Source organism: Micropterus dolomieu, unplaced genomic scaffold (assembly GCF_021292245.1).
Source record: "Micropterus dolomieu isolate WLL.071019.BEF.003 ecotype Adirondacks unplaced genomic scaffold, ASM2129224v1 contig_6077, whole genome shotgun sequence".
NCBI classification, from domain to species: Eukaryota; Metazoa; Chordata; class Actinopteri; order Centrarchiformes; family Centrarchidae; genus Micropterus; species Micropterus dolomieu.
The window spans coordinates 3,245-17,986 of record NW_025735066.1 but is presented as its reverse complement, the minus strand read 5'-3'; the positions used below and the strand labels follow the sequence as shown (position 1 = coordinate 17,986).

The window sequence follows — 14,742 nt, the reverse complement described above, 5'->3', positions numbered from 1 at the left end:
GGTGGATTTGGGGGGCGGTGAAGCTGCAGGTCTGACGTTTGCGGTTCAGGCTGTTGGAACTGATCTGGGATCAGGTTCAGGATGGAGCTGAAGGACTTCTGTCTGACAGACCGCTATCCCTTCATCAGTCCACAGCGGTGAGAAACAGCTCGCTCATTATTTATTTCAAGTATTTCTTCTGTGATGTTCAACTTGTTTCAAACACTTCAAAGCACTTTTAGATAAAGTTAGAAAGAGAAATATAACTTCTGCCACTGTAACAGCAGCACCAGGAGTACTTTTACTGCTACAAGGTGTAGATAAGTAGGATTTTTTATACGATGCTGGAAGACTAAGGGTGATGCTTATAGCAATATTTAGGAGTTTAAATAAAACAGACGATATGTCAGCTGTTGATTTGGTTTTTTAACAGAAGCAACTATTTTGGTCATTTAAAGGATCATTATCTAAGATGTGAATAAAACTTCCCAGGAAAATAACTTTAATACCAGCTTTAAACAACAACAACAACAACACAGGTGAACTATAAAATCTGAACTATAAATCATTAAATTCACTGATGTCTTGAAACATTAGAAACAAACATGGCTCACTCCAGGTTCACGTCTGAGATACGCTGTGCAGAGGTGTCCCCTTTTTTAAAACATTGTTCTGAAACTAACAACAATAAATGTTAACTTACAACTGAAAAAGCTTAGAGAAAGGTTTATTTGCACAATAACAAAACATGCAATGCAAAGTAAATATAGAAGAAATAAATGTGCATTGACCAAATAAGTAACCCTTTTATTTTTGAGTTTTGAATTGTCACCTGAATTTTGTGTTTCTTTATAAAACTAAAGACATTTCCGCCATAAATTGGTGCAGAAAATGTCTCCAGAATGCAGGAAATTAACTGTTTAATGGTCAAAAACAACCCCAGAACCCCCCCCACTCACATATTTCAGCACTGAAGATTTAATTAAAACAACGTTAAATGTCTTCTGGTCTTGTTCACGTGACCCCAATATCGTCCCCACCACTTTCCAACACAAAGCAAAGCAACGACCCGGGGGCTGTCGTGTAAATAACTCGTTTTAGTACTGGAAGTATTCACAGCAGCACGTTCACTACTAGTTTTAATAGTAGGAGCAGTTTTAGCAGGCGAAACTGGTTTTTCCACTGAAATCTACCCACAGACAGAAATCTGTGCTTCTACAGTACGTTTCCAAAAACGGTGTCACGCTGTTTAAAATGTAAATAGAAACAAAATGTGAAGGTGTGCAAAACAGTGAAACCCCACATTTAATAGTAAAAAGCACAAAGAAAACTCAAGAAACTGTAGACAGTTTTATGTTTTTGGAAGATATGCCAATTTTCAAATTGATGCCAGCAACAAATTTCAAAAACAGTTGTGACACTGGCAACAAAAGACTGGAAAAGTTGTGAAATGCTAAAAGAAAACACCAACGTAGACAAACAAAAAGTTTAACTTTCAGTGTTTCTCACTAGAAGGTGTTATGAGCATCTGCGAGGTCTAACGAACACGTGGAATTACTTGCTCTTTTTCTTCACTGCCTTTGTCGGCACATCGCTACGATTCCTGGCGAGGCAGCGTCAGGTATTTCACAGAGCGCCGAGGAGGACGGGTCAACAAGACATCAGAGTTCAAATCCGCTCACTTCCTGTTCTGACCCAACTAAGAGTCTTCAATTTAAATTTCTACTTGAGTCAAAGTGCAAAAGTACCTGCTTTTAAAAAGTAAAAAATCTTTGGTTTGTCATTTAAAAAAAAACAGTTGACAATTAAATTTCTGTCAATCAACAAAGTGTTTCTGCTGTACTCCTATAAACTGTTGGGGAGTTTAAACAAAACTTTACATTTTATAAACTCTTTATGTGTAAAAATCTGACTTTGTAAAGTAACTGAAGCTGTCAGATAAATGTGGTGAAGTATAAAGTACAACATCTCCCTCTGAGACGGAGCAGAAGTACAAATTATTATAGTATTTGTACTATACTTAAGTACAATACTAAATGTACTTAGTTACTGTCCACCGCTGACCAACCCTGTCATTTTAACCCAAACCTTCTCCACCGTGTTCATAAAACAAACCGTCCCTGCAGGATTTCGCGGGTTTTGCGGCAGCTTTTCTAAAATATTGCGATGAAATTGTGGGAATAAGTGAAAACTGCAAAGACTTTTATATTTAGAATAATAGTTGAATAATAATAATAACTGAGACATTAAAAAAAGCTTTCTCAAAATATTCCAACACTGGACCCTGACCCTGCGTATTTAAACCAGCTGACCTTGATTCTGTCCTGCAGCTGAGCGGGACGCAGCGTCTCAGCGTCTCGTCTGACGTCCTCCGTGAGTTTCTGACGTTCTCTCTCAAAGCGTTTGTCAGGAGACGATCTCCTTTATGTTCGACCACGACGCTGCACGCTCTGCAGAACAGTTTCCCCGCTTTGGTGAAGAAGATCTGGATCCTGAGTCTTCACGGTCCCCTTTGCTGTTATTGTTGTACATAAACGTGAGACGTTGGCGTCGCACGCGTCTGCTGCGTCTTCTGAACGAGGAAGTGACTTTGCTGACGTGTGACAACGTTTAGCAGGAGGTCAGATTTGCGGAAAAGTTGCAGTGATTGGTCGAAGTCGAGCTGACTCACGGGGATTTGTTGAATCCGTGTTAATAGTCGTGACGTCCTGCAGGAACTGATAAAACTGGTTTGTTTCCCAGCAGTGACTGGTAGCACTGGTTTTTGATGAACGAGGCGTTAGATTATAAATCTTAAATGTTTTGTTCTGGAGAAAAGTCACCGACGACGTATTTTGTCTTTTCATTTTAAGGACTTGTTGATTAGCACGTTAGCACCGCGTGTAATACGTCCATGCATGAAAACGTTTCTCCACAGCGCCAACTAGTGGTCAAAAAACCCCACAAACTAGCTTTAATGTAAAGACTCAGGATCAAGATCAAATATTTACTGAGTAGAGTTTGAAGTAGAGACAACAAACCCTTTTGTTCTGTAAACAAGGTGAAATGATGTCACGTGACGAGTGTGAACAGGAAGTGTTTCTTAAAGGAAAGAAATCCTGGTTTTATTCTGAAAATCCCAGATTTGTTTCAGTGTCTGATCTTCAGCTGTTTAATCTCACACTTTTCTTCCTCCTCAGCCTCTTGGACTCCTCGTCCTCCTCCTCTCCAGCTGATGAAGCTCAGTCTCCGGCCTCCTTCCTCCACTCCTCCCCCCTCAGTCCCGCCTTCCCCCTGGGCGCCACGCCCGCTCTCAGCCCGTCACACCCGGCCTTCCTCCTCCCCAGCCCGGCCCACTCCTCCTCCTCCTCCACCTCCTCCTCCTCTTCTTCCTACAGCCTCCTCTGTGGAGCGCCGGAGCCCGACTCCCCGACAGGATCTAGTTCCAGCGGAGGAAGCGTCGGAGGCAGCGCCGTGGTGTCCGAGGCTGCCGTGCGTTTCTCGTTGTCACAGACGGGTTCGTTTTCAGCACAGGTGAAGAATTTTACTGTTTGGATTCATCCGCCGCTGAAAATAGTCCCCAACAAATGCACGTTTCCTCCTGATCGAGTCACATTTTAAAAGTGAAACCAGATAGAACTACTGTGAGGTGTCTTCAGGGGGTGGCGATGGTGCAGTGGATCAGACACATGCCTTTAGTGTGAGAGACCCGGGTTCAATCCCCCACTGCGACCATTGTGTCCCTGAGCAAGACACTTAACCCCTCGAGAGGCGTGCGACCTCTGACATGTACAGCAGCTGTAAGTCGCTTTGGATAAAAGCGTCAGTTAAATGAATAAATGTAAATGTCTTCAGAGAAGACAGGAAGTTATAAAGCGCGTAGCGACTGACGGGGTCAGCTGGCAACATGCTAGCGCTCTTAGCTTCTTCTCTGACATTTCATTCATTAAAGAGTCGCTGAAGAGAGAAAGAAGCTAACGGCTGCAAAGCTGTGTGTCAGTTCGGATACTTCGGTTAGTACACGAACATGCAGTACGCGGATCATTATCGCCCCCGACACATCTGCCGGCTTCTTTGTGCACTTGAGTTTTATTAAAAATGTTCCTCGTCTGCAAGTTTGAAAACACGTTGGTGGTCCCTCCTCTTCTGCTACGTAGCCAAGATGGCGACTGTTGAGCGGGAGAAGTGTCCGGCGTCCCAAACTCAACTTTTCCACCGTTATGAGTGCACCGTCTGGGAACTCTACTTTTTAAAGCATAACTTGTTAAAAACGTTCTGAAATACAGCTTGTAGTTAAATAACAAATGAAAGGTTTATTTGCACAATTAAAATTTAGAAGAAACAAAAGTGCGTTGTCCAAAAAAAGTAACTTCAGCTAAAAATAAAAACAAGCTGCTGATAATAAAATGACCCAAAAACATGCAGCAGCAGTCAGGAACTTTAACAACTTCTCTCCCTGTGAACTAAATCATGCCTGCATGTGTGCTGCCTCTCATTTCCACCAGAATGCAGGAAATGAAGTGTTTACACTGCAAAAACTAGATTAATTATCTTAATTGAAGGCAAAATAAACTTGTTTTTTGTCTAACAAGATATTTCTTAAGAATTTCACCTGTTTCAAGGTTTTCTGTCCTTCAGTAGCAAGTGAAATATTCTTGTTCTGTTGGCAGATAATTTTGCTTATTTTAAGGAACATTTCCCCCATTTTAAAGCTTTTCCCCTTGTTTTTGAGAGCTCACTTTTTGCAGTGCAATGATCATTGATGCCCCCCCCAGATATCTCGGCATTGAGGATGTCTTTAAAACACGTTAAGGATCTTTTCGTCTCGTTCTCGTGAACCTAACGTTGTGTATCGTGATGTCTCGTGAGCGGAGTGTCTCGTGATCTGAGCCCCTGTGTCCCCACCACTTTTCAACAGCCTTGCCTGAGACACAGCAGCAGTTTATACTCACGTTTTTAATTTGGTGGATAAAGTTTTAAATGCTGGTGAACACGTTTTAAGAGATTTGTCGACCAGAAAGAAATCCAGATCATTTAATGAGGTCGACTCAGTGACGTGGCAGCAGAGTGTTTCCTCTCTGCAGGTGGACTCCATCCTGAGGGGCGACTTCCTGACGCCGATGGGCGCCGCGGGGCCAAAGAGGCTCTGTCTGGTGTGCGGCGACTTCGCCTCCGGGTATCACTACGGCGTGGCGTCCTGCGAGGCCTGCAAGGCTTTCTTCAAGAGGACCATACAAGGTGAGAGCGACAGGGTGTGTTTGTTAATCAGTAAGAGTCGTAATGAGCAGAGCAGGTCGATGCAGCTCAACACCCGCTGCATTGATTAGTGTGTGAAGCTGTGAGCTCACACATCAGCTGCGGGATTCAGACCTGCAGCATCGCAGGCTCAGACGAGTGATTGATCTGATCAGTTCAGTCATTTGCACACGTTTTCACTCATCTATGGAAACAAAGAGAGGCCAAAACACTTTTGTCCCTTATAGAAAGTAAGTTAAAATTGACTCAAGTACTGTACTTAAGTACAATACTGTAGTATTTTCCATTTCCGGCTACTTTTGACTTCTACTCTGCAGAAATATTGCAGTACATTTATCTGACTGTTTTAGTTACTAGTCAGTTTTCATGTAAAACATTTGTGATCAGTTTAAGAAATATGCATTCTTATAAATTACACTATATACATATATATATATATATATATAAACTTTATTTGTATAGCACTTATCAAACAAAGTGCTTCACAGAGAGATGAGACACAGGAGTGAAATATTGAAGACAAGAAAGGCAAGCCGAAATAAAAAACAACAAATAAAATATAACTTGAAATTGCACAAGATAAAATAAACAGGAAATAAAATAATAATATATTTTATTTATAATTAAATCCCAAAGTGCTACATGATAAAATAGCTAAGTACTAAAAAGAATTAATTAATTAAATTAAACAAAACAAAATAGATGACATTTTGCAGGAGTTCTTTTAAATTTTAATGCTTCAGTATTTGTACTTTTGAATGCAGGTCTTTTACTTGTACTGGAGTATTTTTATACTGTGGCATTATTACTTTTACTTGAGTAAAATATCCCAACACATCTTCCACCTCTGCCCACTTATATTGAAATGTAATTTATTTATTTATTTCAAAAACTGTTTCTCTGAAGCTTCATAGTTTGAATTCTCCTGTAACTTGAAACTGTTTAACACTTCAGAAAACATTCGTGCAATTAGAAGTCGGCCGTATTTATTGCTGAGTATCCGATAATATACCGAACTTATGCTCATCTTCGTTTCTTCTCCTGTGAGATTAAGAGCAAACCGGGAGTGAAGAGCTCCACCTCACAGGTGGAGAGGAAAAGAGTTAACTGAGCCATTTTATAACCTCTGATGTTGGACTCCATGAAGAGCCAGAACAAGTTGAACTGGCTTTGTGAATCAGGGTCAGGGTCCATCGATCACCGATGCTCAACAGTGTGAGTATCATCAGTCAATATCCTGTTAACAGGACTCTGGAGCTTAAGCCCCAATAAACACTTGTGGGGGGGGGGTGTCTGGACAGACTATAGATTTCTGTGAGAATACACAAGATGGAAAGACAACACAAGGAATCAAACAGAGGACACGCATTTAAAACCCTTATTTTTATTACTCAGACAAAAACAGTATTTTAACATGTTTGATATGTTGTTGATGCTTTAATGTAAAAATGTCTCCGTTGTCTGTCTGTCTCTCTTCAAAGCTACAAATAAACTTCAATTCATTTCACACATTTCATTTGATAAGTAAACAAAACAAACAAGTTCTTTGTGTTAAAAAAATAAAAAGAAAGAAAGAAAACAGTAAAAAAATAAAAAGAAAGAAAGAAAACAGTAAAAAAATAAAAAGAAAGAAAGAAAACAGTAAAAAATAAATAAATAAAAAAATCTGTATCAAATGTGAAATTTTAAAACAAAAATAAAAGATATAATTACTAAAATATCAAACAATCAAAATAATAATAATTTGAAAATTAGGACAATTATTTATCAGTCTCTCTCTCTCTCTCTCTCTATCTATCTAGGCAACATCGAATACAGCTGCCCGGTGATGAACCAGTGTGAGATCACCAAGCGGAGGAGGAAAGCCTGTCAGGCCTGCCGCTTCCAGAAATGTCTCCAGGCCGGGATGATGAGGGAAGGTACGTCACGCCGCTCTGTCAGAGTCTGTGCAGCACTGTTGAGCCTGAGACTGTTAGTACGTCTTATTGGAAAGTCAGAGTTGAAGTTTAAAGGCAAAGAGAGGACAAGACACGCAAAACTTTTACAGACAAAATAATTACAAACTACAAAAAGATGTAAAACGACGACAGACACAAAACGATCACAAAGACACGGCTGTTTCATTTGTGGTCAGTTTGTGTGTCTTTCAGCTGACCAATCACTGAACAGATTCAGACTGTAGGGGCGTTGCTGTCGGGATACGCCCGTGGTTCCTCCTCTCCAACCTCAGACCCGGATGCATTTCGGGTCAGGTGCTGCAGGACGACGCACAGTTACCTGACAGATAAAGCTCCTCTCTGTGTTGCAGGTGTTCGGATGGACCGAGTGAGAGGAGGACGGCAGAAGTACAAGAGGCGGGTGGAGACGGGACTGAGTTTATACGCCAAAGCCCCGTACAGCCACGCCGTCAGCAGCCGTGAGTCCACACGTTCACACTCAGGGTTTTAATTTCAGTCACACTTCATGTTTATGTTGGAGACGTTTCTTTAATTATTACCTGTCTTTTAGGAAACAAGGTAATTTCCCATTTGCTGCTGACAGAGCCCGCCCCGTTGGCCGCCAATCAGGACGATTCGACCAATGACAGCAGCCTGCGGACCCTGCTGACCCTGTGTGACCTCCTGAACCGGGAGCTGCTGGTCCTGATTAGCTGGGCCAAACAGATACCAGGTACATATTCAAGTCACCTGGTGGGGGAGGAACCTTCTTACCCGTTTGATAAATCAGTAATACGTTGTTCTGATCTAATAATATACAGCGGATTTGTCTGAATTGTGACTGTTGTGGGTTTTGTATTTGGCCTGATACCTCTGGGCCACCGTACAGAACACGCCGTAACACCTGCTACTATCGTAATCACAAGATCACAAGCACTTTCATTAATGGCACAACTGGCAGGCTCAGATTGTTATTACAAGTGAAGAATAAGACCGTTTCAAACAGTCGCTATGTTGCTCTTGTCAGACACCAGACTCCATTGATAAAAACAGTGATTTTACCTCTGTGGTCCAGCGCTGCCTTGATCGGTTAGTTTGTGTTATTGTGTAACTGTGGGGTTTCTAACCATTTAAAACACACAAGTCACACAAATTAAAAAACCAAAGTCACAAAATGACACAAACTAACCAGCAACTTCCATGTTCTGCAAATTTTACTGTTAGTGAAAATTACCGTTTTTATCAATGGAGTCTGGTTTTGAGGAGATCTTTATAGCGACTTATGTTAATAATTTCACCCAGAACTACAAGTAAAAAGGGATCACGTTGGATATATCAAATTATATTTTAGTACTCAGTAATCGGCTCTTCCCCGCCCCGCTCAGGTTTCTCCAGGCTCTCATTGGTCGACCAGATGTCACTTCTGCAGAGCGGTTGGATGGAGGCGCTGCTTGTGGGCGTGGCCTGGCGGTCGCAGGGCGCGGCGGCGGAGGAGATCGTGTTCGCCGGGAACCTGCGGCTGGACGAGGCCCAGTGTCGAGCCGCGGGACTGGCCGAGCTCTATAAGGCCGTGCGTCACCTGACGGCGAGATACCAGGCGATGAACCTGAGCCCCGAGGAGGCCGTGACGCTGAAGGCCATGGCGCTCGCTAACTCAGGTTAGCACACGTTGCTAATTACACTCTTTTGAACTGGGGTGACAGCTGGCCGCCCTGTTATTGATTTACAATTATAAAGGGGGGGGAGGAGTGGTTATTGATATTGATTGGGAGCTGAAGCTTCACGGTATTGATTAGTTACACAAACACAAATGTTTTCTTGAGTCCTACGATTTGATTCTGTTATTCTATATTTTTATTTTCAACAAATCTCATGTTCTGACTTTAACCAACAACATGTCGGTCCGTCTCAATGCTTCCTGACAGAAATGAAGTTTCACGTTTGAAACGGCTCAGTAATTCCCTAATACACGTTAGTGGGGTCAGTTGTTGTTGATGCTAACGATGCTAACAGTGGAGGGACAGCAGTTGATCAATAACATCAGACTGGCTGTGTATGACTGCATTTAACACTCCTGTGGAAGCAGAGCATGATGGGACGCTGGCTGGTCCTTCCAGCTAAAGTGTGGTCAGTCTCCCACTGTCTGAGCCTCGGATCAATAAGCTGTGTTGATGACTCTGTCCTGGATCTATAGTTTCAACTGTCTGCCGGAGGACGCAGCCACAGGCTGACCTTCAACTGTGTCCCTCTCTCTGTGGCAGTTTCTATGTCTCTCTCCTTCTGTCCGTCTCTTTCTCTGTTGCCAAAGCTCAAAGTATCATTTAAAAAATAAATATATTTTTTTAAATATGACCTAAAAACGAAATTTATCTTGCATTTCAAATATGTCCAGCAGTAACATATTCACCTGCCATGGAACAATTATTAAAATGACAAATAAAATAATAATTAATTCTAATTATTAGGTCATTTTATACGTGCACTGGTTTTTCTCAGTTCGTGGTATGAGGGGAAATTATTTATTTACTTCTGTGTGTCTGGTTTAGGTTGAGTCTCTACCAGAGTCTCTACCCAACTCTCCTGAGTCTCTACCCGTCCCCTCCGAGTCTCTACCCGTCCCCTCCTGAATCTCTACCCGTCCCCTCCGAGTCTTTACCCAACCCCCCTGAATCTCTACCCGTCCCCTCCGAGTCTTTACCCAACCCTCCCGAGTCTTTACCCAACCCTCCTGAGTCTCTACCCGTCCCCTCCGAGTCTTTACCCAACCCTCCTGAGTCTCTACCCGTCCCCTCCTGAGTCTTTACCCAACCCTCCTGAATCTCTACCCGTCCCCTCCTGAGTCTTTACCCAACCCTCCTGAATCTCTACCCGTCCCCTCCGAGTCTTTACCCAACCCTCCTGAATCTCTACCCGTCCCCTCCGAGTCTTTACCCAACCCTCCTGAATCTCTACCCGTCCCCTCCGAGTCTTTACCCAACCCTCCTGAATCTCTACCCGTCCCCTCCGAGTCTTTACCCAACCCTCCTGAGTCTCTACCCGAGTCTCTACCCAACCTTCCTGAATCGCTGTGTCCAAACAGCTCCATCATAATCAAGTCGTGTTCACAGCGTAAGCACGATGTGCGACAGTAATAAATGTCCGTGTGAAACAGTGCGCTTTATAGTTATATGGATTAAACAAATCCTCGATGCAAAGAATTTGAGTTCAATTCATCGATGAATTGTTTCAGCCCTAATGTTTGGTGTTGCAACTAAAATAAAGTACTAATACCTCAAAATTGTACACAACAATGTACTTACCTCACTGAGTGTCCTCTCTCTGTCCGTCCGTCAGACGCCGACCCGGTGGACTGTCCTGACTCGGTGCAGAGGTTCCAGGACGGGCTCCACGAGGCCCTGCAGGAGTACGAGTCGACCCGCAGAGAGCAGCACCGGGCGGGCCGGCTCCTGATGAGCCTCCCCCTCCTGAGACAGACGGCCGACCGAGCCGTGGAGGCCTTCCTGTGGCTGCACCGCCACCGCTGCGTACCCCTCCACAAACTGCTGCTGGAGATGCTGGACGCCAAGGCCTGAACCCCTGAGACCATGTAGGAGAGGACAGACATGGACTGTACGCCATCGCTCTGAGACCACGTCACCATCAACAGATGACGGACTGTACGCCATCGCTCTGAGGACGCATCTGAAATGCTACATGTTTAAATGTTGCTATTTTTGAACTGAGTTTGATTACAGTCACCTAATAAAAGTGCTAACGTTAACCTAAACTCTGACAAACTAGCATCTAACCCCCCCCCATAGTGGCTCCAAGTACTATAGAGAGCCTAAGTTCCTCCCCTACCGGTGGACCACCATGGGACCTTACTTTAGAAAAACGGTAGTTAACGGCAAGAGACAATTTTTTGATCCTATTTGAATTGTGCTCTGAATTTCACACGGTCAATTTAAAAGTCAGTAAAGTCGCAGTTTAATGTGAAGTATCAGACTGTGAAAACACATAATTACCACTGTAACTTTTTCTCTCAATGACTGAAGCTAACGTCAAAGAACTTCCATGTGTACATGATGTGATAAAAGGACAGGTGAGATATTTCTGCGTGGAACATGGCTTAGTAACCTAGCTAGCAGCAACTAAGCAATGAACGTTAGCTTAGCATTACCGCGTTAACATGTTGGTGACGTATATTGTGAGACGAGACATGTAGTTCATTGGATCGGTTTTCACACAAAATGACATGTAACTTCACTGTTTCCTGACAGACAAAAAAACTCGCTGTTAACTACCGAACATATTTTTGTTTGAAATAAGGTCCCATGGGCCGGAAGCGGAAATGAGTGACTTAAGCTCTCTATTAAAGTTAGCAAATGAGACGCCCCTTTGTCTTTGGAATTAACACTAGGTCACTACTGTAGGCCGTAAGCTAGTTAGCCGCATATGCTAACGTTAGGGCAGATAAACAATTCTGTTCGTTAATTAAAAAAAACACAAGGGAAACAAACTCTTGATGCGCCTGCTGCGACTAGAAATGTTTGGACAATCACTGTTTGGGGGGCGGGGTTTTTAGAGAGCAGTCAGTAAAATACGATTAAACTCTGAGTGTGAACAAACTCACCCCTCTCATCATCCTCATCTGAAACTGGACAGATTTTACATTTCTGATCCATTTTTGTAAAAGAAAACAAGATATTTTTGTGTGAACTATTTTCTCAGCGTGTGATCTGTGTTTTACTTTGAGCCACGACGACGGACTTTTATTTTGTTGTTCAAAGACGATTTTTGTAACTCTGCTGATTATTGATTGGCAGCTGATTAGTCTGAACTCTAGTTTGTATTTGCAGATTTTGGAATAAACAGGTTTCTAACTTCAGTTGTTTTGAAATGACTCCCCCCGTCACATTTTCACAAGTCAATTATTTTATTTATTTTTTAATACAAAGACAATCTGACGTATCAAGCAGCTTCAGATAGAAATATTAAAAAACCTCCTCAGAGCTGACCTGAGTTCAGCCGTAACAAGAGTTGCTCTATGAGCCGTTAGCGTGACTGGATTTAATAAAGTTTAATGTTCAAAACAGCAGAAAACAGACAGGAACACTTCAGAGCCACAAATGCTGCATTCACAGGTCATAGGAAACATGGAAATCCAAAATGAAACAAAATATTTTCTATTACAGGACTGAATTCTGATTTTATAAAACGTTGGACTATAACTAATTATTAATTTTTTTTCATTTAATCATCTTGTCCATAAAATGTCCGAAAATAGTGAAAATCCTCATCGTGATTCTACAAGACGACATTTTTAAAATAAAAAGCAAGAAGAGCCGCAACTAGAAAAAAACTTAACAAAGTTGAAAAAATTGAAAATATGTAATGAAATAAAAAAAGTCCAATGACAGTTATTACATTTATGAAGAACAATTTCAAAATGTTTTAATATCTTAATTTTTATACAATTTGCTCATGTTAATTTCATAATGTTTTTATTCATTTAATACTGAACTCTTATCAATTATTAGCCTGATTTTGCTTTTTCCTCTTAAAATCATAAATGCTTTTAAGCCACAAACGGAATAAAAGACGTAGCCCCTGTGACGTCACCCATTGGTAAATGGACCGCCATTTTCAAGGCTCGAGATTCAAATTTATTTAGCTGCGGCCGTGTAGAGCCTCCAAACCAAGCCCATCATCATAATTTATTAGCAGGAAGGAAGTAAAGCCGCAGGATTACCGGTTAGCAAGCAAACTTAATTAAAATGCAAAAAATAAACTAAACTATTTACACTGCAGAAACAGACTAATCTGTAATACAGTCAACAACCTAAATAATGTATAAATAAAACTAAGATTTTCACTAAAGAGGTGGTATTCTGCTCATTTTCAGGTTCAAAATCCTTTACATGCACAAAAAAGATAATCTCAATAAAGGAGAGGGGAAAAGCCAAAAAGCACAATACCACCTCTTTAACCATATTTTGCCACAATTCGGCGTTATTTTATACCGTCTGTGTTTTAAACTTAAATAAAAATAATAATAATAAAATGGTCCAGTTGAGTGTGGCTCTGAACGTTCACGTCACAGACCGGAGAACAAAAAGGTACAAACTTAAAAGCTTAATGCTGAAAGCTGCTACATGTGTAAAGAAAACGTGTGATTTCAGTGAAAAGTCCACAAAGATGAAAGAAACACCAGAGAAATAAAAACCCAAAGTGTCAAAGTTACAAACGGGGAACTCACAGGAGGTTTGGACGGCGGACGACTCTGCTTCACGGGTTCATATTTTCCTTTTAATAATTTCTCTGAAAGTCTCCTGGAAAGAACGTCATCATGTGGAACTGATTCAGGGTTTCTGCCAACCACGCTGTCACAAGTGTGAACGCTTGATGCAAAACCAAACAATACAGACGGAGACAGAATTATTTATAATTATCTCTCATTTGTTGTTTGCATTACTTTGCAGCTGAACATAAGAATAATTTCTAATGATAGAATTAATTAAATTAATCCGGATAAGCACTGATATTGTGGGAAGTGTAGTGTAGAAATACTCTAGTTACTCTAATACTGTAGTCAAAGTCCTGCTTATAAAATGTTACTGAAAAAGTTTTAAAATCAAAACATAGTTAAAGTACAAAAAGTAAAAATACTTATTATGCAGGATTCTTAACTATAATATTACATCATAATCTATTTATTAATATGAATCTGAAAAGTAATTCATGTCAGATAAATGTAGTGAAGTAGAAGTTCTGACATACTCAAGTAAAGTACACGTACATGAAAAATTTACTTGACTGCAGTACTTGAATAAATACACTTTGTTAAATTCCACCACAGTAGTACACCAAAATAATTAATGCCTAAAGAGTGTAACAGGTAAACGTACAACAACATCAACATAAAGAATGTTTTCAATAATTAATTCATCTTTTATTAATATTTTTGGGGGGGTTTAAACGGAGCTTTCAAAGAAATCTTTTTTTTCCTGTAATTAGTTTCCACAAAACAAAAGATCTTTCCAGGTAAAAGTGTTGCTGAAATTTCCCATCAGCATCTTTTCGTCTGTCGGTGTTAATTTGGCAGCAAAAGCAGAGCTGAAAGCTGATTGGCTGTCACTGTGAGGCGTTCAGGCTTGGCGAAAAGACAAACTGAAGACGACGTGTTTTCCTTCATCACAGTGTGAATTTACAAAAAAATATAGTTTCTATACAAACTTGATCAGACGGTTGAATAGAAAAGGGTCCCGGTTAGAGAAACTTACCTGCAAAACAAAAAATAAACAAACTTTTCTCCTCCGTTGCTTAAAAAAGCTACGTTAATTTATGAAAACAACGCGTCCTTGATTTCACCTCCCAGGAGTTTATAAAAAGTCTCTTTCCTGGACGACGACTTACGGAAGCCCATTTCTGCCACTGTGATGAAACCAATGAAAAGATCCTGTTAGTTATTCTAATGAGTTAATATCTCAAAATAATGACTATTTTGAAATAGTAAGCCAATATTATGGAGGTACTAACTTGATATTTTGAGAATGTTACTCATTATTTTGAGGAAATTAATAATTTCCCCCCCCCCCCCCCCCCCCCCCCC

The 14,742-nt window shown here is 41.1% G+C and overlaps 1 protein-coding gene across 2 annotated transcripts; it reads left to right on the top strand.

Moving 5' to 3' along the window:
- The first annotated feature begins 18 nt into the window (after nucleotides 1–18).
- Nucleotides 19–12,018, top strand: esrrd (estrogen-related receptor delta). Of its 2 annotated transcripts, none has more exons than XM_046041558.1 (8): nucleotides 19–137; nucleotides 3,159–3,492; nucleotides 5,043–5,196; nucleotides 7,017–7,133; nucleotides 7,523–7,630; nucleotides 7,723–7,884; nucleotides 8,537–8,809; nucleotides 10,485–12,018. In XM_046041558.1, the coding sequence occupies exons 1-8, from the start codon at nucleotides 82–84 to the stop codon at nucleotides 10,721–10,723; spliced, it is 1,443 nt and encodes a 480-aa protein (XP_045897514.1). In that variant the 5' UTR covers nucleotides 19–81; the 3' UTR covers nucleotides 10,724–12,018. The 2 variants fall into 2 exon arrangements, with proteins under 2 accessions (XP_045897514.1, XP_045897515.1); XM_046041559.1 differs by lacking the exon at nucleotides 10,485–12,018 and adding an exon at nucleotides 9,698–9,732.
- Nucleotides 12,019–14,742: the final 2,724 nt, after the last annotated feature.

Bases quoted from the DNA above. Each gene is read 5' to 3' on its own strand.
- esrrd (XM_046041558.1), top strand. From the start codon at position 82: ATGGAGCTGAAGGACTTCTGTCTGACAGACCGCTATCCCTTCATCAGT. The intron at 138-3,158 runs GTGAGAAACAGC...CTTCCTCCTCAG, and splicing joins CCCTTCATCAGTCCACAGCG to CCTCTTGGACTCCTCGTCCT. The intron at 7,885-8,536 runs GTACATATTCAA...CGCCCCGCTCAG, and splicing joins CTGGGCCAAACAGATACCAG to GTTTCTCCAGGCTCTCATTG.